The following is a 24341-nucleotide window of genomic DNA, read 5'->3' on the forward strand; positions in this document are numbered from 1 at the left end:
AGCTTTACAGAGAATCTGGGTCCACGCCCCCAGTGAGCAAGCCTTGTGAGTTTAGACCTTAGACATTTACAAGGATTATGTTATATTATTATTATTATATGTTAAGTACTTTCACCTGGGAGGTGGCTGTCCCAAAGATTAACCCTTAACAATGAAATATTAATTGTTAACTTGTGAGTGACTTGTGCTACATTTAACTTTGATACACTGATTTTTGAAAGATGTTCAAAACTATGTGTTTCAAAACTATATGTCAATAGCATTTAGCATTTGAAGCAGTGGAGGGGCTGGAATGAGAACTGTACAAAAAGCCAGTAAGATTAAAATGAGTGAGAAACAAAAAAGGGAGACCCATAAAGGAAAATCCAAGACACAGTAAAAACAATGAGCTATTTGTCCCTCTCTGACCGTGCGCTCTGAGAGTAAACGGAGCTCAAAGAGCCCAAAACATCCGCTGTCTCGACCCCTGGAGGTGGGTTTGAGCAGATTATCAAAGCATGCATAAATCGGTCAATCCCTCTTCTGTGATACTGTAATCTAGTCCAGGTAATCTGCCACGTGCTTCTGTGTCTGTAGAGTAACTCTCTCTCTCTCTCTCTTTCTCTCTCTCTCTCTCTCTCTCTCTCACACACACACACACACACACACACACACACGTATGCACAGTCACACAGAGATTTGGGAACATTCTCTCATAAAAACTACCTCAGTGACAGCAGTGCTGCATTCTCTGTCGCTTTTCTGTCCTATTTACCTCTCAGGCATGTGGTCACTCAGCCACTCAGACTGATATGCTTTGAGTGCCAGCACAGATGAAAGCCTATTATATTACAACCAACAAATACATTGATACTTTTCATTTATCTGGCCTGTTTTATAAAAGGGAACATCTGTTTTACTAGAGTCTTGATGCTTTACACAGCTCTGGTTACCATAATGATGAATATATTATCCAACGTTATAGTAAAAATACTTTTATCCAAAATGTCCTAAAATGGATTTGGCGCTAGACACAGCTCTGCTTAATTTTGTAGTAAAATTATTATTTCCCAACATTACATTAAAAGTATTATTAACCAAAATGTTCCAAACTGGGCTTGAAATTTGACAACTAACATTGTTATAAATGGATTAGGTCCCACTCAATCTAGAGCCAGCATTAGAATCAGAATAAGAATCAGATTCGCTTTATTTTGTCAAGTGTGTTACACATACAAGGATTTTGTCATACAACAATTATACATTCAAATATTAAGTTAATGGAACAGGAATCTGTATCAACTTATTACTTAAAGTTCAAATAAGTCAAAATTTTAAGACTGCCTGGTCACTAACTTTTGAAAGTTAAAACCTTATATGTATATATTTCCCACTAGGGAAAAAGCTGTTAGCGTGTCTGGCTGTGCTGGTTTTGATGGCCCTGAATCTTCTACCAGACGGAAGTGTCTGGAAGAGGTGACGTCCAGGATGAGATGGGTCAGCTGTAATTTTGCCAGCACACTGCATCACCCTGCTGGATCATGAACTGGATCATCAGGCTCTGCGGAAGTTCTTCATCTGTTTCAGGAAGTACATTCTTGGCTAGAGACTGTATTTCTCTCCCACTTCAGGTCCCTAGATATGGTGGTGCCCAGGAACTTAAGTGACACCACAGTGGAAACCACAGAGGAGGGGGGTGGGGGGTGGGTGTTTTGTGCCTGAAGTCCACCACCATCTTTACAGTCTTTTGGATGTTAAAGAGCAGGTGGTCGCTGCTGCACCAGAACACCAGCTGCTCGACTTCCTTTCTCCCGGTAGAATCATCACTGTTGCAGTTGTTGGTGTAGAGACTGAAGGGAAGGAGTAAGAGTACGCAAACTTGTACAACTCCAGTACTGAGGTTCCAGGTGTCTATTGTGTGTTCTCCAAGCCGCACCTGCTGTCTCCTGTTTGTCAGGAAATCCACAATCCACCTGCAGAAGGGTTCTGGCACACACAGCTGGGACAGCCTGACCAGCAGCAGCTCTGGCCCAATGATGACAAAAGCCGAGCTGAAGTCTACAAACAGAACTCTAGTGTAGGTGGACTGCAGCTTGGCTTAGATTGAATTAACACCAGAGTGTGTGAGGATTTTGTAAAAGTTAAGGTTAGGAGTTAAAAGGAAATCACACGATTTTTCAAATCTCTGCATAAGTTAACGGTTAAGATATAAACAGACAGTCAGAGAGGTTTGATGTGAAATGCTTTGTTCTAGGAAAACTCAGAATCAGAATTTTTCTCAGGTGATATGAACCCAAATATAGTAAATATAGTACCCAAACAGAAACTTTTTTTTCCAATTTACCCATATTTTACCATTGTCAACATCACATATAACAACTCAGACAACACATGTAAGTTCACTGGTTGTTTTGTATAATAAATGAAATAGATATATTTGCACTGTAGACATCACAACCTCTGGTTTCTATCGCCACCACAGTAAAGGGTCTGTTTCTCTACAATGATCCACTCCACATAAAACCATTCTGAATAACTTTGTTAACATCTGAACCACTGATTATGCAGTAATTTCCCATTTAAAGTCAATTTAATAATTAGTTAAATACAAGTAAGGTAAGGTAAACATTGACAGAACATACACAGGCCCCTATCCAAATAAAGTGTCCCCAAATAATGTTACCTAACATTCTAATAAAGGTATTATTTTCCAAAATGTCCCAGAATGGGCTACACTTGACACAGCTCTGTATAATATTTACCAGTGCACCACTGTTTCCACTTGGATGGTTGTTATACTATTACGTTAACTGTGTTGATGCAAGTGGACATTTTATTCAGCTTCTCTCATATTCTGAGATGATGAGAGGTGATCTAACTCAACTACGCCCGAGCGCACTCAACACACTGCTTCCTTTTTATAAAGCCTCTTGTATGTTTTCCTTAGCTACAGTCTTGTGCAAAAGTTTAGGCACCCCTAGACTAATGTTATGTTTGGTTGATTTTTTAAGTGAAACACATGAGTTAACACATCCTCTACAGTGAGCATGCTTTTCCACTTTTTAATGCGCAGTTACTGTTTATTTGAGAAAAAAATAAAAAATAAAACGTGACCTGTGCAAAAGTTATGGCACATTTTACATTTTGTGTTTTTTTCCCCAACGTGTAAAACTCAGCAAATAATAAGAAACTGTGCACTAACATTTGTGGAAAATGCCCAATGTAAGTTCCTTGTAGAGAATGTGTTAATTTATTTTCACTTAGTAAAGTGAAACTTAAAGTGTGTAAATTGTTCAAACTATTAGATCCTCAAATTGTATCTCTCTCTCAACAAGAATCAGGAGAAACAAAGCATTTACCCATCCGAGCTCCACCCACGAATGTGTAATTTTGTAGCAGTTGCTAGGCTCATTCGACATAAGCTCATGTTAGCATGGTGGCAAATTTGTTGTCATTTTCATCGTGGTTAGTTTGAAATACTTATAACATAGTCCAGCATGGCCTTTAAACTTTAAACAAAATTAATGATTTTGAACAGGGCTTTTGGCAACATTCTGGGAAGTATGAGTGTGCAGTGTGGCAACATCACAATACCCGAAGACATTTTCACAACACACAATATGTATAATGATAATGAAGACATATCATCATATACCCACCCCGACTGTAAAGCTTGCTCAATAAAGCTTTGCAACAGTGTGAAAGAACATATTTGTGGGAGGAGCTCGGGTAGGCCAATTGTCCTGCCCTTCTCTGCTCTTTTTCTCTCTGTCTGTCTCTCGTGGTCTTCTGGGCAGTAATGTGATCAGACCATAATGATGGTGAATGTGCATCTGCTCTTGCATTTGTTGGGAATTAAGAGCTGTGGGATTACTGGGATCTCTTACGCAAAGACTGGAGACCCAAGAGGATGGTGGGTTTCAGAGAGAGTTACGTAACACATACTCAATATACATTTCTATATCTCCATCCATATTTACCTGTGTGTTAAAAAGCTATATAATTAGTCAGTATCAGTTTATCTGCTCCACAATATCAGGAATCAGTATCTAGCTTAGCTTTTCTACATGAATTTAAATCAGGTGCGATGGAATTTCACAAATCTATGCAAGGAGTATATATATATATATATATGTGTGTGTGTGTGTGTGTGTGTGTGTTTGTGTTTGTATAAATATGAATGAATACTGTATTCGTATATGTATGTAGACAGATAAATTTTCAGATATACAGAGAGAGAGAGAGAGAGAGAGATAGACAGCAAAACAGACATATTAATTTCACAAAATCTATAAAACTACGAGCAGGACCGTGTTCTTATATGAAGTGGTGGAGATGTTGGGGGGAAGGTCATAAAAACAAGAGAAGGACAATATCAGATATGGTTTGACTGTGCGTTTAGCAGTGGAAATAGCAATCCTGATGTATGTCAATCAATGCCCACCACTGTCACAGAATCCAGCCCCATCTGTCTCATCTTAAGTCCCGTCTGAACCCTCTCTCTCTCTCTCTCTCTCTCTCTCTCTCTCTCTCTCTCTCTCTCTGTCTCTCTGTCTCTCTCTCTCTTAGTTGATCAGTCAGTTGTAGCTGACTGACAGAGGAGAACATTTGAACTTTAGCTCTTGGTTGGTGTGTGCAGAGCAGTAAGGCGCAGCAACGGGACACACGCATTCACGTAGCCCTTACACAGAGAAGGAGGAGGAGGTGGAGAAGGAGGTGAGAGAATTTTGCTTATTAAAGAAACTGTAACACCCTCTTTGATATGCAGCTCAATGTTTATACATACGTTGTTAGAAACAAGTATGAACGCTTTAAGTAACTCATTGTGGATTTAAATCTGACTGAATTTTTTAGAAATTTCATGATGTCTAATAATGTGTAATTTTAGATGTGAATTCATTTTTAAACTATGATTTTTGGACATGACACAAATCATGATGTACATACTTGTCTTCCACCAATGCTGCAGTAGAACCATTTTTGTTCCCTAAAGAACAAATATGAGTGTAGAATCTTCACCTAATGTAAACGTTCTTTGCAAATTTAAGGGTTCTTCCTAAAACCTTTATATAAAATTCAAAAAAGGTTCTTTACACTCACACATTGAAAAAAAATGGTTCTCTAAAGAACCATCCACAGAAAGGTTTTCTAGGGAACCAAAAATGTTTTTTTTATCATGCAAAGAACACTTTCTGGCACCTTTATTTTTAAATGTGTTTTTTTTTCACTTAATATTGTGAACATGGAAATGGCTTTACTCATACTAACACAGAGAGATTAATTTTTTGCAACAAAAACGTGACCAAAATCACGATGTCAGCCCTTGTTAATCGTGACCTGGGACAACAACAACACACTCAAAAAACACAGAGAATTCTTTAAGCCAAGATAGCGGATTAGTTTTATCTGTTGTATTGAGTTATTTATTGTTGTTCAGTTTACAGGAGACTACAGTCAGTTCCTGTCAGTCTCACTAAAGACTCCAGGAGCAGCCAAACACGATCAATGCCACACATGTTCACACATTCATTGTCACAGCGACGGGAAGAGATGGATCTGCGTCTTGGCCCAGCCTGCATTTTCCTCCGAGGCAAACACGTTGTAAGTCTGCTTTAAAAACCTACCTCTGTCTCTAACCTGAGCAGTAGTTTTAACTTTAATGTTTCATTGCTGTTTCAAACTTGTGTGTGTGTGTGTGTATGTGTGTGTTTGAAACAACCAAAAGTCTTAGGCTTATAAATATATTGAAAGCAGTTTATGTGTGTTCATATTCTATTTATAATAAAAGGGGAATTCCACTGACTTTTTTTCAGTGGAATTTTACATAATTCAATGGTTGAGATGTAAACAAAGTAAATCAAAGTGGTTTGATGTGCGCTGTAGGGAAATGTACTGACACAGATTTCTTTATAGATTTTTACAACACGAATGTAGCCATTCTATTACTATCCAAAATGACCATCAACCCACATATGTGTTCTGAATTTTATATGTAAAATAGTGGTAAATCTGAAAAGACACTTTTGCCTTAGAATCTCCTGCATGTACCTCTGTGCCATGAATGGACTATAAAAAAAACATTCTAGGCCAAAAGCTTCTCTCAGAACTATTTTAAAACAATGCCAAGACATCAGGCAGTATATTTGTAACTAATAATGTCTGTGAGGGAGTTTTAGAGGCATAAAACTCTGTAGACATCTAGTTCCTCTCACCACCACTGTGAACCATTAGAAGTTTCTCTAAAATGGAGCATTTTGCATCAAATCAAAAATTGGAGTTCCCCTTTAAAAGCTTATTGGCTCTTAAAAACCCAAACATTAGAATAAATACAAATAAACATTAATACAACACACTGTGATTTGATGTCTGTTAGTGTTTTAACCATCTACAATCATCTTCTTGAGGAAGCCCAGTTAGTAGTTATAAAATCTCACTCAGTTAATCAATACTTCAGTAAGTTGCATTTCATTGTTAAATGAATTACTACAGGTGTGTTGGTGGCGTAATTGAACAAATCTGTGCAATCCATGTGAGAAGAAATGGAACCAAACCTGTGTTCTTCTAAACATCTCACAAGATATCAATAACTTTTCTGCAAGCGTGAACTTCTAGTTACTTTTTTACTATATTACAGTTTAATTGTTTTTGTTCTAATGTTATTTAGTGATTTTACAAGCAAAAACAAACATTATGCCTGGATAAATCATTTGAAACAAAATGTCTTGGCTGGACAAACACTTTTTCACAGCACTTTGTCTCAAACCAAAATCATGATTACGTACTATTTACTCTTTTACGGTTATATATGTGTCCAAATGTATGCTTGAGTGTCTGTCTGTTTATCTGGGAGCATATCACTGTCTATTGTTACCTCGTAAACTGATTATTACATTAAGTTAGTAGCACAGTGCTGCTATGCTGGACTTGTAGCGGCTATTCTGCTGATTTGTTTTGCTTCTCTTAAAGAATACTCCAGCAAGATCTATCTGCCACATTTGAGGCAGCGGCCCATTGGCTTCAATTGTGAACATGTTTTAAGTCAATAAGTTTTCTGTTCTTTTCTAAATACAGGGAAAGGTGTTGAAATGATTGTCTGTGGTAATCAGCTGTATGGTACAGATACAGCAGAGAAGAGATTATGTCAAAAAAAAGATGGAGTATTCCTTTAATATCCATCTGGAGCCTGTAAACATTTCTGCCCTACTATCCTTTACTGTAATCATGAATAATCTCGGTCAACTGTGCGAGTGAATGGACTGAAAGGGCAAATGGGAAAAAAAAACAGTAAACGCAAATGTCCTCAACACATATGACACAGAGTCAGAGAATCATTTAGAAATTAATCCACATTTTTTGCACTAATCCATATAAACTCTAATTGACTTTGAGGGTGTGGACAAACCTGTGTCATTTGTGTTTGTTGACTGTGTGTGAGGTTTTACACTAGTGCTTTGTTTTATATGTAACAGCAACACAAAAAACTGAATTCTTGCTGGGAATTGTTTTGCAGGAGCGGAAACTGGTAGCTGATGAGATAGAAGGTAACATACTCATTCACTATCACCTCCATCTTCCCCATTTTCATTTGTCTGTTTTCCTTCCTTATAATTAGCCTAGTCTGTAGATGGAAATAACACACTCCCTAGCACTCTTATCTGTCCAGTCTAGTGGTCCGGCACACTCTATTTAACCCCTTAAAATCCAGGCTTTATACATACTTGGGTTTATTATTCAGTAACTACAGGGACCACAATGCAAACTGGCTGAGCTATTCTTATAGAAGCATGTAATAAAACTTTGGGCCTGCTGGTGGGCCCTGGCCTTTTAAGCGGTCAAAGTGTATATAAATGCACATGCACTACCAGTCAAAATGTTAATAAATAAGCATGTTTTCTTTGTCAATTTCAAAAACCATATTCAACAGAAAACTGTTTAGGTCTTAACATTTTTTCTTCGCAACTAGTAATTATTAGCCTTGTAATTTGTAAATATTGTTAAGGTTTTAAATCGTACCATTCACTACCCAGTCCATACAGTACATACATGGAAATATATGCTGCAGAAATAGCCTGCTTTGAATGCATTTTTTCTGTGATGTCTTGAAACCAACTCATTTACATATTTCGACAGTTTTCAGCCTAAAGAAGTTTAGCTCTGTAGTTCAGTAACAGAAATGTCTGTTTAATTCTAAGTGATACAGTGAGACTGGAAAATTGTCATGTAAAAATTAATTATGACAGTTTTTTTCATACACAAACTATACAAGTGGACCTCAAGGGGAAAAAAATACAAGAAAGATGTAGGATTTGGACCCTCTAAAGTAATTTTAAAGATGGGTAAGAGCTGACCACATGCTGCGAATAACAGAATTTTCCTTGTCTTAACCTTCACAACAACCAGTCCTCAGACTGAAATGAAGTAGCACTGTTGTGGACAGTTTCATTTTACAGTGATCTGAGTCTAAGAGAAAAAAATACATTGGATAAAAGAGAAAGACTTTAGGATTTGTTATGAGAAAGTATAAGGAGTGAAAGTATGTTTTTTCTTTTGGAAAATTTATTTGATGACTTAGAATTGAGTAACAGTACAAGTATTCAATTTCAATGTCAGTCTAGTAAAGTACTCATGTTCCAAATTGATACATAAGTATAGTAACAAAACAATTGCTTCACTGTTTTCCACTGAAGCAAATCATTATTTGGGCAAAACCCACTCTGTTACAATATAAATCTGGTGTGTTTTAATTAACAGTGCAATCAAACCTTGCTCAGAAAATTTTAATGAAGACAAGTTGTCCCCACACATTTAATGGACAATGTTTGTAACTGTGTGTTTCAGAGTTGCGAGAGGCCTTTTGTGAGTTCGATAAAGATAAAGATGGATTCATCAGCTGTAAAGATCTGGGTAATCTGATGAGGACTATGGGATACATGCCTACTGAGATGGAACTGATAGAACTTGGCCAGAACATCAACATGAACCGTAAGAAACCTAAGACTGAACATGTAGTCGTGTATATTACTCACTGTTAATTTTTTTCACTTTGTGCTGTCAGTGAGCTTGTGTTCTTTGATGGAATCATGAATTCAGAAGTGTACAAAGACATTTTGGATGCAAACCTGCAGAGGTCTGCAAAGAAATGGCTAAAAACAGTATTCTGAAACACAGTAGATGCATTTTGAAAGAATACTTTGCCAAAAAGAAAATTATAATCTGATCTGTTTAAATTAAATGCCACTTGGTTTGCCATTTGGCTTTCTAATACAAATAACTTAATAAGTTTTTAAGTGTGGCACCAATGTCCAAATACTTTTTGGGGCCACTGTATATATGGCACTTTTAAATATGTAGTCCATGTAAATTCTCTCTCTGTTTCCGGTGCTAAGTTGGAGGGCGAGTAGACTTTGAGGACTTTGTGGACCTCATGGCTCCTAAGTTGTTGGCGGAGACGGCTGGAATGATTGGCCTGAAGGAGCTAAAGGAAGCGTTCAAAGAGGTGAGGTCATTCAGTCTTTCTGGAACTGTCCTGTCGTCATAGTGACATAAACTGAAGGACTGCTGCAAATTTACAGCTGAAACACTGCAGTAATCTACTGTATGCCTTACAATATGTTTGAATGTATTTGACATGTTTTGGTGTTCCATCTATGATGCTGTTTCATGTTTCAGTTAACTGGTTCATTTCGTAATGTTATAATAAACAGGTATATCACTATTGTCCAAAGAAAACCTTGTATCTCCATTTTTGTCGTTTTTCAGTTTTTGACATAATTTGAATGATGAATGGACCAGAAGAAACATCCCAAAATGACTAAAAAGTAAAAAGTCTGGTTCCATTGACCTACATTACATCTTCATGGTCTATATGGTGTGTTAAGACTGCTAATAGAGAAGACCCTCCCATTTGAATGTATTTGCCAATGTTGACTTCCTCTCTGTGTTTATGTGTAGTTTGATATAGATGGTGATGGTGCCATTACTATTGATGAGCTGAGGCATGCCATGCAGAAGCTGCTTGGGGAGACTACCAACAGGAAAGAGATAGAGGATGTGGTGAGAGAGGCGGACAACAACGGAGATGGAACAGTGGACTTTGAGGGTGAGTTTCATACACAAACTGTTTGTTTTTCTATCTTCATGGAGTGTTTTCATTTCCTTCTGCATTGCTATATGCAACTCAAACCTAACCTTAACCTCAGGAACCAAAAGAAAATATTTGGGTAAAATATTAAGTATATTTGCAATGTTTCCCACCAACCTTTGCACATTTGGGCATATTTGAATAACAGACATCATTCACATTACAATGCACGCCATGAACTCTTGCCAAACACATACAGACACAAATGTACACACATATTTTCAAAGTGTACACTTAGTGACAATGTTTGTCAATAAAAGAGTTGGGTGAAGGCTTTACAGTTACGCATCATGGCTGACACTAAGAGGCTGGTGTAGAGTGGCTGTTTTATGCGAGTGTGAGAACCATATATGAGTGGCCCAAGTTTGAGACAGGACTTAAATTCTCCCAATGTGTTACTACCACTGACGCTCCTTTCTGTTTGTGGCTGTTGTCCGGATTTGTTTTGGTTGTATGAGTTTTGATAACTTCTTTGTTCATATGATCACTGAATACATAAATGAGATTATGAGTACTGTGTTAAAATCTTACTCACTTAAAAGTGGAAGTCCAGACTAACACACTAACATTTCAAAAAAGACAGGGGCAACAAGTATGGAAACCAATAATGGCTGGTCATGGTCTTCATGCTCTCAGATGGCACTACATTAAAAACAGACACAACTCTGTAGTGGAAATCACTGCATGGCCACAGGAATGCTTCCGATAACCACTGTCTGTGAGCACAGTTTGCCACACCATCCATAAATGCAAGTTAAAATTCTACCATACATTGAAGAAACTATACATGAACAGGATCCAGAAACACTGCCAGCTTCTCTGGGCCCAAGCTCATTTAAGATGGTCTGAGGCAACAGGGAAAAGTGTCCTGTGGTCGGACGAATCAAAATTTTGTTTTTTTCCAATTTGTGGAATTTTTTTTATTTTTGGAAATCATGGATAGTTCTCTGGGCTAAAGAGGAGAGGGACCATCTGGCTTGTTATCAGCACGCAATTCAAAAGCCAGCATCTGTGATGGTATGGGTATGCATTAGTGCACATGGCATAGATAATGTGCACATCTGTGAAGGCACCATTAATACTGAATAACATATGCAGGTTTTGGAGCAACATATGCTGCCATCCAGATGCTGTCTTTTTTAGGTAAGTTCTTACTAATTTCAGCAAGACAATGCCAAACCACATTCTGTATGTGTTACAACAGCATGGCTCTGTAGTAAAAGAGTCCTGGTGCTAAACTGGCCTGCCTGCAGTCCAGACCTGTCACCCATTGAAAGCATTATGAAACGAAAAATACGACAAAGGAGAGCCCGAACTGTTGAGCAGCTGAAATCCTATATCAAGCAAGAACGGGAAAACATTTCACTTTCAAAACAACAGCAATTGGTCTCCTCAGTTCCCAAATGCTTACAGAGTGATGTTAAATGAAGAGGTGATGCAACACAGTGGTAAATATGCCTCTCTCCCAACTTTTTTCAAAAATGTTGCTGGCATCAAATTCAAAATGGACACATATTTTTCAAAAAACAATCAAAGTTCTTAGTTTCAACATTTGATATGTTGTCTTTGTACTATTTTCAATGAAATATAGGGTTTAAATGATTTGCACATCATTGCATTTTGTTTTCATTTATGTTTTTCATTTACATCTTGTATCCCAAATTTTTTATAAACATGGTTAAATTTTCCACCCTTTTTTCGGTATTTAAAATAGTTAGTTGAGAACAGTTTTTAGCTACATAATGAAACGACATAGGAGTTTAAAAAATAGTCAATGAGTAATAAGTACACACAAAGGTTCTTTAAGGGTTCTTTAGTAAAGGCAACAGTTCTATTTAGAACCATCAGTTCTATATAAAACCATTTAATGAAATGGTTCTTCAGATTGATAGAGAATGTGTTATATATTGTTCCATAAAGAACCTTTATGACAATGGTTCTATATACTATCAAAAAGTGTTTTGTTAATGTTATGATGTCAAGCTTGAAACAACAGAAGAACCATGTTTTATATATATTTTTATATACAATATATATATATATATATATATATATATATGCTATGTATATGCTATGTATGTATGTATGTATGTATCTATCTATCTATCTATCTATGTATTTACTTACTTACTCTACTTCTTTCTTTGAAGAGCTAGTCTATTGTCTTTGTTTACAGTTCTCTATCTCCTTTCAGAATTTGTCAAAATGATGTCACGGGATTGATCAAGAAGAAAGGGCTTTGAAAAGGTTTGTATGAGCACGACAGGAAGACAAAGGCAAAGAAAAACAATATAAACTCAACAGCACTGCTTATATTTTCTGTTTATTACAAACCATTTGGACTGGAACTTCCGTCGGAGGTTAGAAAAACATGCTTTTATAATTTTATACTGGTCGGTGGATTGCTCATGTCTTCAATGCCACTCTGTGTGTTTAGTTTCTGCGTAAACTCGAATCCTGCTCCACTTCATCCTCTGCTGTACATCTTAATGATGTCACATTATCTTATGTAACATTATGAGTACATTCTGTTAGTATGGTCTGCATGGATCTTGTACAGAAGCAAATCATGCCGTTTATGTTTCAATTTAAACTTGAAAAGGTTAAAGCCCTTCTGGAAACGATAACGTCTCAGATAAAGTTTTTCATTTCTCACCAGAGGCCGTGTGTGACGTGTGTGTTTAGTGCATTAAAGATGCATACAGTTTATTCGCATGTTACACAGCTTGTAGAATTTCTGAATGATGTGGTTGGATGATTCTTTAACTCCAGGCACCACTGGCCTTTTGAATACTGAGGGAAAAAAACAACTTTCACAGTCTCAGTATTAATCAATTTGACTTGTGTCTATTTAAACAAATAAACTGTGTTACCATGACAACAATCATATGGTCCCCACATTTGAAAGTGTTTAAATGTTTATAAATTGTTAGTTATTTTTGTATTTTTCTAAAAAAAAAAAAGTGTGAAAATGACTGTGTGGGGTTGAAATGGCAATGAACAAACTTTGAATGTGTTCTTTTCTAAGCAAGATAACAAATTATAAAATTATATATAAGTTTGGGTTTAATACATGTCTTAAAATAAAGTATGAAATAATTCTCAGTCAACTTGACTTCATTCTTTCATTTCCTCCACCATTCATTGTATGGAGACAAAGATGTTTTAACAGTTTTTAGCTCCTTCATTACAGTGTAATTAGAAATGACACACAATAAACTATGCTCAACTGGTATTTGCTGTGCTTTTTCTTCATTTTGTGCTCATCACGTGTGTAGACAAATGGCCCGCTCTTCCCAGAGACTGTTGTTTCATTGATAACTAAGTGAACTAACTTTTGAAGGAACTTAATTTAATGGGAAAATTGTAGGTTGTGATGAAAATGACAGCTGCATCCTGTGTAAAAACTGTGTAAAAATGCAAGAATCTTACACACTGAATACTGAAATGATTAACATTCATTTCACCATTTCTTTGGTCCAGATAAGGACCAGATAAAAAGAAAATGACAGATTGCAACATAGGAGGCATTGAGGCAGGATGCAAGTGCGAGTGGCTTTTATTTAAACGAGATCCAGAGTCCAAAAACGCAGAGGCAGAGGTTAGTGGAACAGATAAATCCATGACAAGACTAAACAAAGTAAAACAGAACTAAACCAGAAACAAAACCTACAATCCAGGACACAGGCAACATCAAAGTGTATAGACAACGCAAGACAAAGGAACTGAGCAAACACAGGGGTATAAATACTAACAGAAAACGAGCATCACCTGAGACCAATGAGAGGGCGGGGCTAGGTTACAAAACAGGTGAAGTCAGGGCAGGACAGGGGAGGAGCCAACATGATAACAAAAGCACATGTCACAAGAAAACAAAGGCACATGGCAGATATACAAAAGCACTGCACTGGGAAACCAAGAAAAAGGCAAAAACAGAGAAAGACCAGGACAAAGAGTGAATGGATGTTACAGAGATTCACATAATTTATGATCAAAAGTGTGGATCTGGGGCTAAAGTATATAATAATAATAATACAATCAGGGTTACCACTCATTTTAGGATATACATAGTGCTTATATATGTATATATACATATATAAGCATGAATAATGCACAAAAGCACCCAAGTTCATCTTTTCTGGTAGCAGATAAGTGCTTGTAACTAATTAGCCTTAGTGGCTATTGTCAAGCCTAAGCAGAACGTCCCAAGGAACAGAGGAAAATTTCAGTGATGTTAAGTACAGTGTAGTAAAACTAATGCAATACTGGGGTTGTAATTCAATGACAAAGCAGTAAGCCTTCAGCGTTGTGCTGTCCAGTCATTCCAGGAGTATAAAAATAATGCAAGGTATGATGTTAAATCTGTTTTAGGATGCTTTCAGGATGATAATGTTGTAAGCGTTAACACAAAATCTGTAAAACATGCAGTCATAAAATCACAAGTCAGCCATAAGCATATTAACAGCATCTGCATATCTGCTCACATTCGACACTGTAGCATCACAAACTACAATAGGTATGAATGGACACACATACTGGGTTTGAGGCTATGAATATGATAAATTATGCAATGTAAGTCAATTAATGGCCCAGCTTTACATTTTCCCAGACATTTCATCAATTTCTTATTTTCCAGGTCTAATCTATAAATGCCCAGTGTTTTTTTCTAGGACATGAAGAACCCTGAATTCTTAAAAAGGCATAAAATAAAGTAGTAAAAATAAGTGAGGTTTTAATATGAACTCCATACAATCCATCCCTGGGGTGCCTTTGTTTACACACACACTCACATAAACACACTTAACTCACACTACACAGATACATAGTGAACTTTAAGCATGCTTACACTACCACGCTCATATACACACAAACAGGTTACACCATTTTTAGTGGCAGACTTGATTGGTGACCGTCTTAGCATGGGATAATGGAATAGAAGAAGGAAAAGCTGAGCGATTTATGAATGGAATAAAACAATGTGAAAACACATGTAAATAAACCACTTTGGGTATAATCTGGGATTAACCAAATCTCTGTCACAGGACAGCAAGACCAGTTGATCCTAAAGAAAAAAATCTCTTTTCTGGTTGAAAAAATGTCTAATCAGTGATCTATTGGGCTTTGGGTTGACATTATGTTCTTTAGGAGCAATTAGTTATACATATATATGTATACATATATATGAATGTACATACATATATATATACATATATACATTTTTTAGATATTTTGGAATATTACACAGAAAACGATGTATAATATTACATTGAAAATGAGGAGGATTTTTTTCCTTCTTCTGTAAAGTTACTTTTTTGGAGATAAGATTTTGTTTCGACAGCAACAATATAGATGCCCTGGTTTTTGTGATATCATAAGTAATAATAAGTTAACACATCCTCTATAGAGAACACACTTCTGAACATTACACTGCACAGTTACTATTTATTTGCTGGCCTTAACAAACCGAAAACAAAAAAACACAAAATATGGTCTGTTCTGGCACATTTCACATGTTATGCTTTTTATTCCAATATTTAAACCGCAAATAAAGAGATATTGTGCACTAAAATGGCATTTTTATATTACCTCTTTAAGTTTGTTTCCTGTAGTAGACAACTGTGTGACTGGGAATTGAACAGTATGTTAAAATGTACACCTATTATTTCAAACTCATATTTCAAAAACAAATAGTTCAAATAGTTTTTTTCTATTATATAAGCTGTTAATTTTACCACAACTGATGCACAAACATCAGATCATAACCCAGACGCTGTGTAGTAATGATAGTAAGTGCACAGAAATGTGGGTCGTTAGGCTATAAGGAGTTTAATAAGGAGGTCAATGCCAGTTAAGTGAAGTTAAGCATCTCCTCCCTGTTTTCTGTTTTTACATTTAAAAATCTCAATTGCAGCAGTGGTCAAGCTAATCATGGCAATGTCCCATGTTTTCATGAGTTACTTCTGTGGTAGCTGGCTAAACCTATATCACAAGCTAACAGCTGTGCACCCCTGCATCATTTTTACGAATTAGGATAAGCACATAATCTCAATAAATCCCATGCTGCTTCAGACAGGAAGAGAAGACATGGGGAAAGAGGGTGAGGTCATGGAGAAGAGCACGACTTCAGTGACCTGTGAGATCCTGAGACTAGTACAGGGCAAAACTCCATCTTTTAAAAACCTTTTTTTTTCTATAAGCCTCACCTACCGAGACTCTTGCCTGTCAAAAATGAATTAGATTTAAATGTTAAATTCTTCCTTTTGTGTTAAAATGCAAAAGAAAACCCTCAAACAAGTTTTTGTTTTATCAGGCAATTATAAGAATTTTCAATTAACTTACATTTTTCCAGAAATAGATGAGCTGTAAACCTATAAAAAGAATTTATCACTTAAACGGCCCATATCCTACATTTTTCTCATATCTTTTTTTTTCCCCCTGAGGTCCACTCCTAATGCATGTTTGATTTTATGTACAACCCTGTTTCCAAAAACTGGGATGCTGTTTAACATGCAAATAAAATGGAATGCAATGATGTGCAAATCATTTAAACACTTTATTTGATTATAAATAGTACGAACATATCAAATGTTTAAAGAGAGAAATGTTGTTGTTTTTGTGAAAACTGTGTGCTCATTTTTAAGTTCATGCCAGGGCATGTTTACCACTGTGTTGCATCATCTCTTCTTTTGACAATACTCTGTAAGCATTTGGGAACTGAGGAGACCAATTGCTGTACTTTTGAAAGTGAATGTTTTTACATTCTTATTTGATATAGGATTTCAGCTGCTCAACAGTTCAGGGTCTCCTTTGTCGTATTTTTCACTTCATAATGTCTGGACTGCGGGCAGGTCAGTTTAGCACCCAGACTCTTTTAATATGGAGCTATGCTGTTGTAATACATGCAGAATGTGGTTTGGCATTGTCTTGTTGAAATATGCAAGGCTTTTCCTGAAAAAGACGTCATCTGGATGGCAGCATATGTTTCTCCAAAACTTGTATATATCGTTCAGCATTAATGGTGCCTTCACAGATGTGCAAGTTACCCATTCTATGTGCACTAATGCACCCCTTACCATCACGTGTGCTGGCTTTGAGCTGTACACTAATAGCAAGCCAGATGGTCCCTCTCCTCTTCAGACCGGTGGACATGGCATCCATGATTTCCAAAAAGACTCATCAGACCACAGGACACGTATCCACTTCACCTCAGTCATGTCCCATAGATGATGAAATCCCCAATTAACCTAATTAGTTGTGAGATGTTCCACCAAGTGTTTTTTTTTAGCATCACACTACTTTACCAATCTTTTGTTGACCTGTCCCAACTGTTTTGAAGTTTGTTCGGCATCAAATTCAAAATGGGCATATATTTTTCAGAAAACAATAAAATGTGTTTGTACTACTTTCAATTAAATACAAGTTTAAAATGATGTGCACATCATTGCATTCTGTTTTTATTTACATTTTACACAGCGTTTAGATGAGGTTGTACCGAAAACAGAATTCATTTTTACATTAGCATTTTTAAACTCTCTTTATCTGTTAGAATTAAAGAGACTTTTTGTTACTGTGCCTTTAACACTGACATAAATAGTCTCTGTTCAGAGGCTATGAGGGACCTTCCTCCTTGGTTAAGGACTCTTTTCAAGTCAGCTAAGTGTGTCGAGGTCTAGGGAGTTTTTCCCTGCCAAGAGATCTGTGTGTATGTGCATTGCAGGTTGTGTTGTTTATTGCTGAGTATGTATTTTGTTACTGCTGTAAAACAGTTGACATCTTTTTGGGTTGTGGGGTAAATTAAACATGTACTCTTGAGCTGATTAGCTTTTTGCACATTGCATGCCTAATTCATCCCACACTTGCTTTAATCTAATAGTTTATGAATAGTCTCAAATAAACTTATTTATAGTTTCTGACACTGTATGAAACATTGTTGTCTATAAAAATGTACAAAAGTGCATTGCACACCTAAAAACAAGGATATATGCACTACTCTTATGAAGCATCAAAAGCTGTGTCTGCTTATGCTGCCCCCTTGTGGAAAATGTTCAGCCTGCTAAATGTGAGTGAGTGAGTAGGTCAGTGAAAATGTTATGGGCTAGTTCCATGAGGTGCTTTGTATCTACCATAAGTGGCAGCAATCTTGAAGCCTTAATTCTGTATATGCTTTGGGCCATTTTTGTGAGAAAACCTTGAATGTTTGGGCTAATGTAAGTCAGATTTTTTGCCAAACTGGTCCTGAAGGCCCTGAATCCTGCACAGTTTGGTGATTTTCCTGCTCAAACAGCCCTGATTCAATTCAGCAGTGAATTACCAGGTTTAGTTGGATCTGCTCTGGTGTGTGCAGCTTGAACAGTGGATTCCTGCAAGCAAAATCACAACAATACCACTGTCTATTTGAAATCATGCAGCTAATCAGTTAAAAGCTAAGTGGAAGAGGATATAGCGCAGATAACATAACACATAATTGTCTTCTGAGAATAGGAGCGGAGCCTCACTGTAATCAACCATATCTCTTTTCTCTTCAGCCTCGCTCTTTAGCTCAGCCTCAACCCCACCAGCAGCTCCATATATATTAGTGACCTGGGTAAGCTGGCTGGTCAAAGGGAGCTGCTGGTCACATCTGTTGCTGCACTGACTAAGCCTTAGTAGGGGTCTCTCTTGCTTTCTCATTGTTACATCACACCATGAGATCCTGCTTAGTTTCCTGCGCAAAAGTCATGAAAACACAATTACACTCATTTGACATTTATCTGAAAGAATGTACAGAACATATTTGTGTGGGTCAGTGTGGAATAACCAGATGGAAGGAGGATCAGTGACAGCCGGACTACATACAATAAAGCACACACAAAAAGCACTGCATGGCTATCTTAGTGCTGGAGAACTAGGTCCATGTCTCAGCTGCCCTGCAGGCTGTATCTGGTCAGTTGTTCCTGGGTCCCAACGAGCATAGTTACCCTAATTCTCATCAAGGAAAAAGCAAACACCAAAATGAAAACATGCCCCCAACCCCTCCACCCCTCATTTCTCTCCTGACCAAATGATGGGGTCTAATCAGGTCTCGGCACATTTATGGTGGCCTCCTTAAGCCTATTGGCACAAAAATATAATGTACATTTTCATCATAAAGACAGAAAGTTGCTTATTGATGTTTCACACAGCAGAGTTATTTAAAAATGTAGGAATCCTGCTGGACACTTATTTCGCAGTGTTGTGTCAGTTACATGCTGAAGTATATAGCTTGGTTTAGAGTGGTTCTGTAAAAATCATATAGGAAGGATCATTATTTATGCCAACATCAGCCTGATAATGGGGCGAGATTTCCCCTAAATGTGTTTTTGTTTAGGGCAGCTCGGTGGCGCGGTTGGTGGAGCTGTCGCCTCACAGCAAGAAGGTCCTGGGTTCGGTCTGTCTGTCTTCCCTGTGATGGACGGGGGACCTGTTGAGGGTGTATCCTGCCTTCTGCCCAGTGACTGCACACTCTCAAGAGCATGAAGGTGTGAACAATTCTGCTGTTTAAGAACACGCTATGAATCTGACATAGACTTTTTCTTAGGGCCTTTCTCAAAAACAAATAAAAAAAACTTAGAATTAGGTCCATTGTCCTTAAGGTAATGATGAAGGATGCATCTTGTGATTCTGAGAACTGTTTTGTCCCTTTTTCTTTGCACTCTGGCAAAACCAAAAAGATGTTGCTGATATAAACACACATACTGAATGCATTTCTTATCAGATTAAACGGGCCTCAGGCAGTAAAAGTCATGATTGGAGTCATGCAGTGCCCTCCAGAAATATTAACACCTTTGGCAAGGATGAGGAAAAATGCTTTGAAAAAATTTAGTTTATTCGCTTGCTCTCACATTGACAACTCCTGAAATCCCTCGCTGGATGATGTGGGAGAACACATAAATTGATTTTAGATGTAGCGTATCAGCCATTGTGTTCTCACTGTTAAATCTTTCGTTTGTTGTCATTTCTCAGTCAGTTCACTGTATAGCAAATGCAAAAACGGTGTAATGGTGTTCAGCCCTTGTCACCTCATATTTATACCTCAGTGAAACAAAAAAACATGGATAGCCAGTTCCTAAACACTAAGGTGTGCTTAAAGTAGTTAACTCTAAATGGCAATCTATTAGATTTTGTTTTAGGTACTATTAAAAATAACGTAAAGAATTTATAGGAGACTTGCTATGTATTGAGGTTTTCAAAAAGACACTGTCAAAATTGATAATCAGCATCATCAACAAATTCTACGTGATTACAGAATTAAAGACAGGCAAGCAGGAGAACTGAAGACACAGTGATATGTGACACAAGGACTAAGGGCCCTAGTTACACATTTCATCCCCTTGGAATTATAAGGTTCTATCTGTGTTCTGACCAGTTTTGAGATATTAAGCTTCAAATATTTTGCATTCCAAAGAGCAAAACTGATATGTCAAATTCTCTTTCATATATGAAAAATGTATGAAAGAGAGTTGTATTCTAAATGTATTCTAAATATGCAATATCATATTTGTAAATGTCAAACAGTTCAAATGCAGATAGAACCTTATAATACTAAGAACTTTCTGCTTGGAATTATAATGTTCTATCTGGCAAAAAATGAAAAGAATCAGTGGTTTTCAAGGAACACAAACAGTTTACTCATAATTTTTTTAAAAATATTAAATGAATGTAACAGAGTGACTAGATGTATCAGAAAATTAAATTTAATGCATTCTGTGACATTTCAATGGCATTTATTTCTATTATTTATTTATTTTTCATGACATTTGTTTCTTGTTTTAGGATAAATCATCTTTTTCTAATTAAAAAAGCATTGGTTGATGGATTAAGTATAAAGGTCAGTGCTAAATGTTTTGTCCAGTGCAGAGGTCAGTTTTAGGTAGGAGCCATCAGTTTAAGTTTCCTTTCAGTTAGACAGTGACCAACTACTGTAAAAAAACAGTCCCAGCAGGTCAGTGAAGCAGGTCAGTATAAAGGCAGTGTGAGGTTTTATTTTATATCTGAAATGTAACTAAATGTAACAAAATGTCTTTTTTGGGAGAAGAAAAAAGAAAACGGATGAATTAATGAAATCAATGTTTATGTTGTAATTAAGACCCCATCAATTCAAATGTTCACTATTTAATTACCTTAAAGGTTTAATATTTATAACATTTCAGACAGTGAGACTTTTTAAAGAACTGCAAGAAGACAGTCAATGTTTCAGCAACATGTTTTCATGTTTCATAAAGTTTTATTAACTTTTCCTGCAGTCGCTGAGCAGTGTGGCAACATGACAAAAAAGCAGAAGCTGATTGGTCCTCTTGTGTGTATTCAAAGTACTAATCGGTTCGCATTTAGAACCTCATAGAACCAAGCTAGAATTGGACTTTGGATCATCCATCCATAAATACATCCATCCATCCATCCATCCATCATCTAAACCGCTTATCCTTCTGGGTCGCGGTGGGGTGCAGGAGCCTACCCCAGCTGTCATCGGGCGGAAGGCAGGATACACCCTGGACAGGTCGCCAGCCCATCGCAGGGCAGACAAACAGACATATACATCCACACACACACTCACACCTAGGGGCAATTTAGCATGTCCAATCAGCCTGACTGCATGTTTTTGGACTGTGGGAGGAAACCGGAGTACCCGGAGGAAACCCACGCAGACACGGGGAGAACAGGCAAACTCCACACAGAAACGACCCTGGTCACCCAGCCGGGAATCGAACCCAGGCCCTTCTTGCTGTGAGGCGACAGCGCTACCCACTGCGCCACCGTGCCACCTTCCAAAAATACATACAGCTTAAAAATACACCTCACATAATGTTAAGACGTCACAGAATAAGAATATGTGAATAACTCCATTTTGACAAAAATGTCACATAGAATCTTATGATTCCAAGGAGACAATGTAACAAGACACAGATGCAAACAATAAAAACAAAAAGAATGAAGGTGTTTTGGTTTGAATAATTTTACCTTAGCAAAATGTCAGAATTCTCTGTTTGTGGTGTAAAATCAAACTAATTCACAACAAATATGGCAGGGTATGATATTAAAACTGTACTAATACTGTAAGTTTTCATGGAACTGGACGTGGATCTGGATGGTGAAACTGGAACTGGGCGGTGAAACTGGAATCAGTGCATCTGGACGTGAGAATCCACAAAGGCCGATGATGTAATGCCATCCCGGCCTTGTTTTTATTTTCCTTCCTTTAATCCCACTGTATAGGCACTCATTTAGGGGTTAATTTCTCTATATCCATATTAATCCTACGTCTCTCTTTCCGAGTAGCTCTTTGTGTGTTTAATCCAATGTAAATACATGTAAGCAGGATGTCTCCTGTTCTGTGACTACTCTGATGATGTAACTGTTCTTGGTCTTAATTTGGCTGACCTGTGACCCTACAGGATATACTGTTGGTGTTTGATGGTCTCCTAAAAAAGGAATTGTACAAAATGGAGGGTTAATCCCCTCTTTTTGTCCCCTCTTTGGCTTCTATATTGTTGCGCAAAATGTAATCTCTGAGTCATTGTAATTTGTCATGGCTCTGTTTGCAGTTTAGAGTCCATTTATGGCAATGAAATACACTTTATGTAAATTATCCTTTTTTGTTGATTGGCAGTATAATCCACTAGTGGCCATTAGTCAGTACCAGCTTTCCTTCTGAAAGAAACAGCAGTCTTGAAGGTGATTCTGGTACATATGGATCCTACAGAAACAGTTTCACTATAGAAGTGAGAGGCTGAATCTCAGGACAACAGAATATTACATGCTGAAATGAGTCCACTGGTCTTCTGCCTGACCATCTCCATCCTGCTTGGGGACCTTTATGAATTTCAAATAAACAAGGAAGGTAAGAGTTGATCAGAGTTAGGTTTAGGACAGTATTAAGATTCCAGATACTTTTGAAAATAAGGTACACATACTTGTAGGATTAGGCTACAAGTCAAAAGTCAATATAGAAAAATATTAGATTACAACCATACATATCAATAAACTTCAGATCAGGAAGCCATAGGTGGGCAGAGGTACTTGTACAGTTGTTATTTATTGCTTTTTCCAAAAGACATTGTCAAAATTGATAGTCAGAGTCATAACATTACCAAATTATGCATGACCAGAGAATGAGGGACAGACGTGCAGGAGAACTGAAGACACAGTACACCTTATAATTGCATGGAGGTTACAGGGCCTCCCTTCTACAGCATGTGGAGAGATTGCACATGGACTATCCCATTTTGTATTGGCTCATTCCAGCTCCAGCTCCACCCTGGCTCCACCCCCTCATTATCACACTCACCTGCAGCTTGTTCTGAACTCATTATTTCCTGTATATGTATACTGCTTTGTTTGTTTGCAAAGTATTGCCACATTTCTATGCATTTCTAAGCCATTTTGTTAGTAACATTATTCCTAGTCCTTTTGGTATTTTGACCTTTGTTTTGTTCTCTGGTTTTATTAACATGGATTTGCCTGAACTGTTGCTGCCTGCCTTTGAACTGACGCCTGAGTATTACATTGCCCTTAATAGAGTCACTCTGCATATGTATCTTGCCTCATCTCCCCATTCATTACAAAGATAAAACTAATGGGTCTAATTACAGGGTCAACACAGGTGCAAACATTACATACAAACATAACACAGGTGCAGCCAGTGACAAATGGGTGATGCCCAGGTGCAGCAGAGTCAGGGTGGAGCCAATATAAAGGAGAGCCAAGCCAAGACAAAATACCACAACAATAGAGAAGTGATTGAAATACATTAAAATAAGAAAAAAAAAATCTGTGATTATTGATCATAAAATTGACACATTTAAGATACGACCAACCAAACTTAGAGGCACTTTGGTCCATCAAAATCTCCAAAAAGTTTCAAGACTGTATCCAAATTACTGAGGAGAAAGTTTAAAACTCTTACTTGACTAGACTGGTCATGGAGGAAGACTGAAAATGACAAGACCAAAACCACTAAAATTCAGCTTTAAAGAGAGTTTAGCAGATTTTTTTTAAGCCTGTGCTACTTCTTTTAATTTCAGGAAGAAAAATCTTACATATAACAGCTTTAAGAAAGATTATAGCCCATTAGGCTATAACATTCGTTGAACAGCAAAGACAACAAGGGCTGCGTTTCCTGCTACATTATCAAGGGAGAATCTTAAAGTGATAGTTCTGCGAATAATTTACACAACTTTCACCTCAACCTATTTGAGGTTCCACA

The 24341-nt window shown here is 37.2% G+C and overlaps 1 protein-coding gene across 1 annotated transcript; it reads left to right on the plus strand.

Moving 5' to 3' along the window:
• Nucleotides 1-5493: 5493 nt before the first annotated feature.
• On the plus strand, nt 5494-12343 carry cabp5b (calcium binding protein 5b). Its single transcript, XM_036589900.1, has 6 exons — nt 5494-5580; nt 7490-7520; nt 8818-8961; nt 9366-9475; nt 9931-10078; nt 12315-12343. Exons 1-6 carry the CDS (start codon nt 5494-5496, stop codon nt 12341-12343), a joined length of 549 nt encoding a protein of 182 aa, XP_036445793.1.
• The last annotated feature ends 11998 nt before the right edge of the window (nt 12344-24341 follow it).

This window comes from Colossoma macropomum, unplaced genomic scaffold (assembly GCF_904425465.1).
Source record: "Colossoma macropomum unplaced genomic scaffold, Colossoma_macropomum, whole genome shotgun sequence".
In the NCBI taxonomy this organism is placed as follows: Eukaryota; Metazoa; Chordata; class Actinopteri; order Characiformes; family Serrasalmidae; genus Colossoma; species Colossoma macropomum.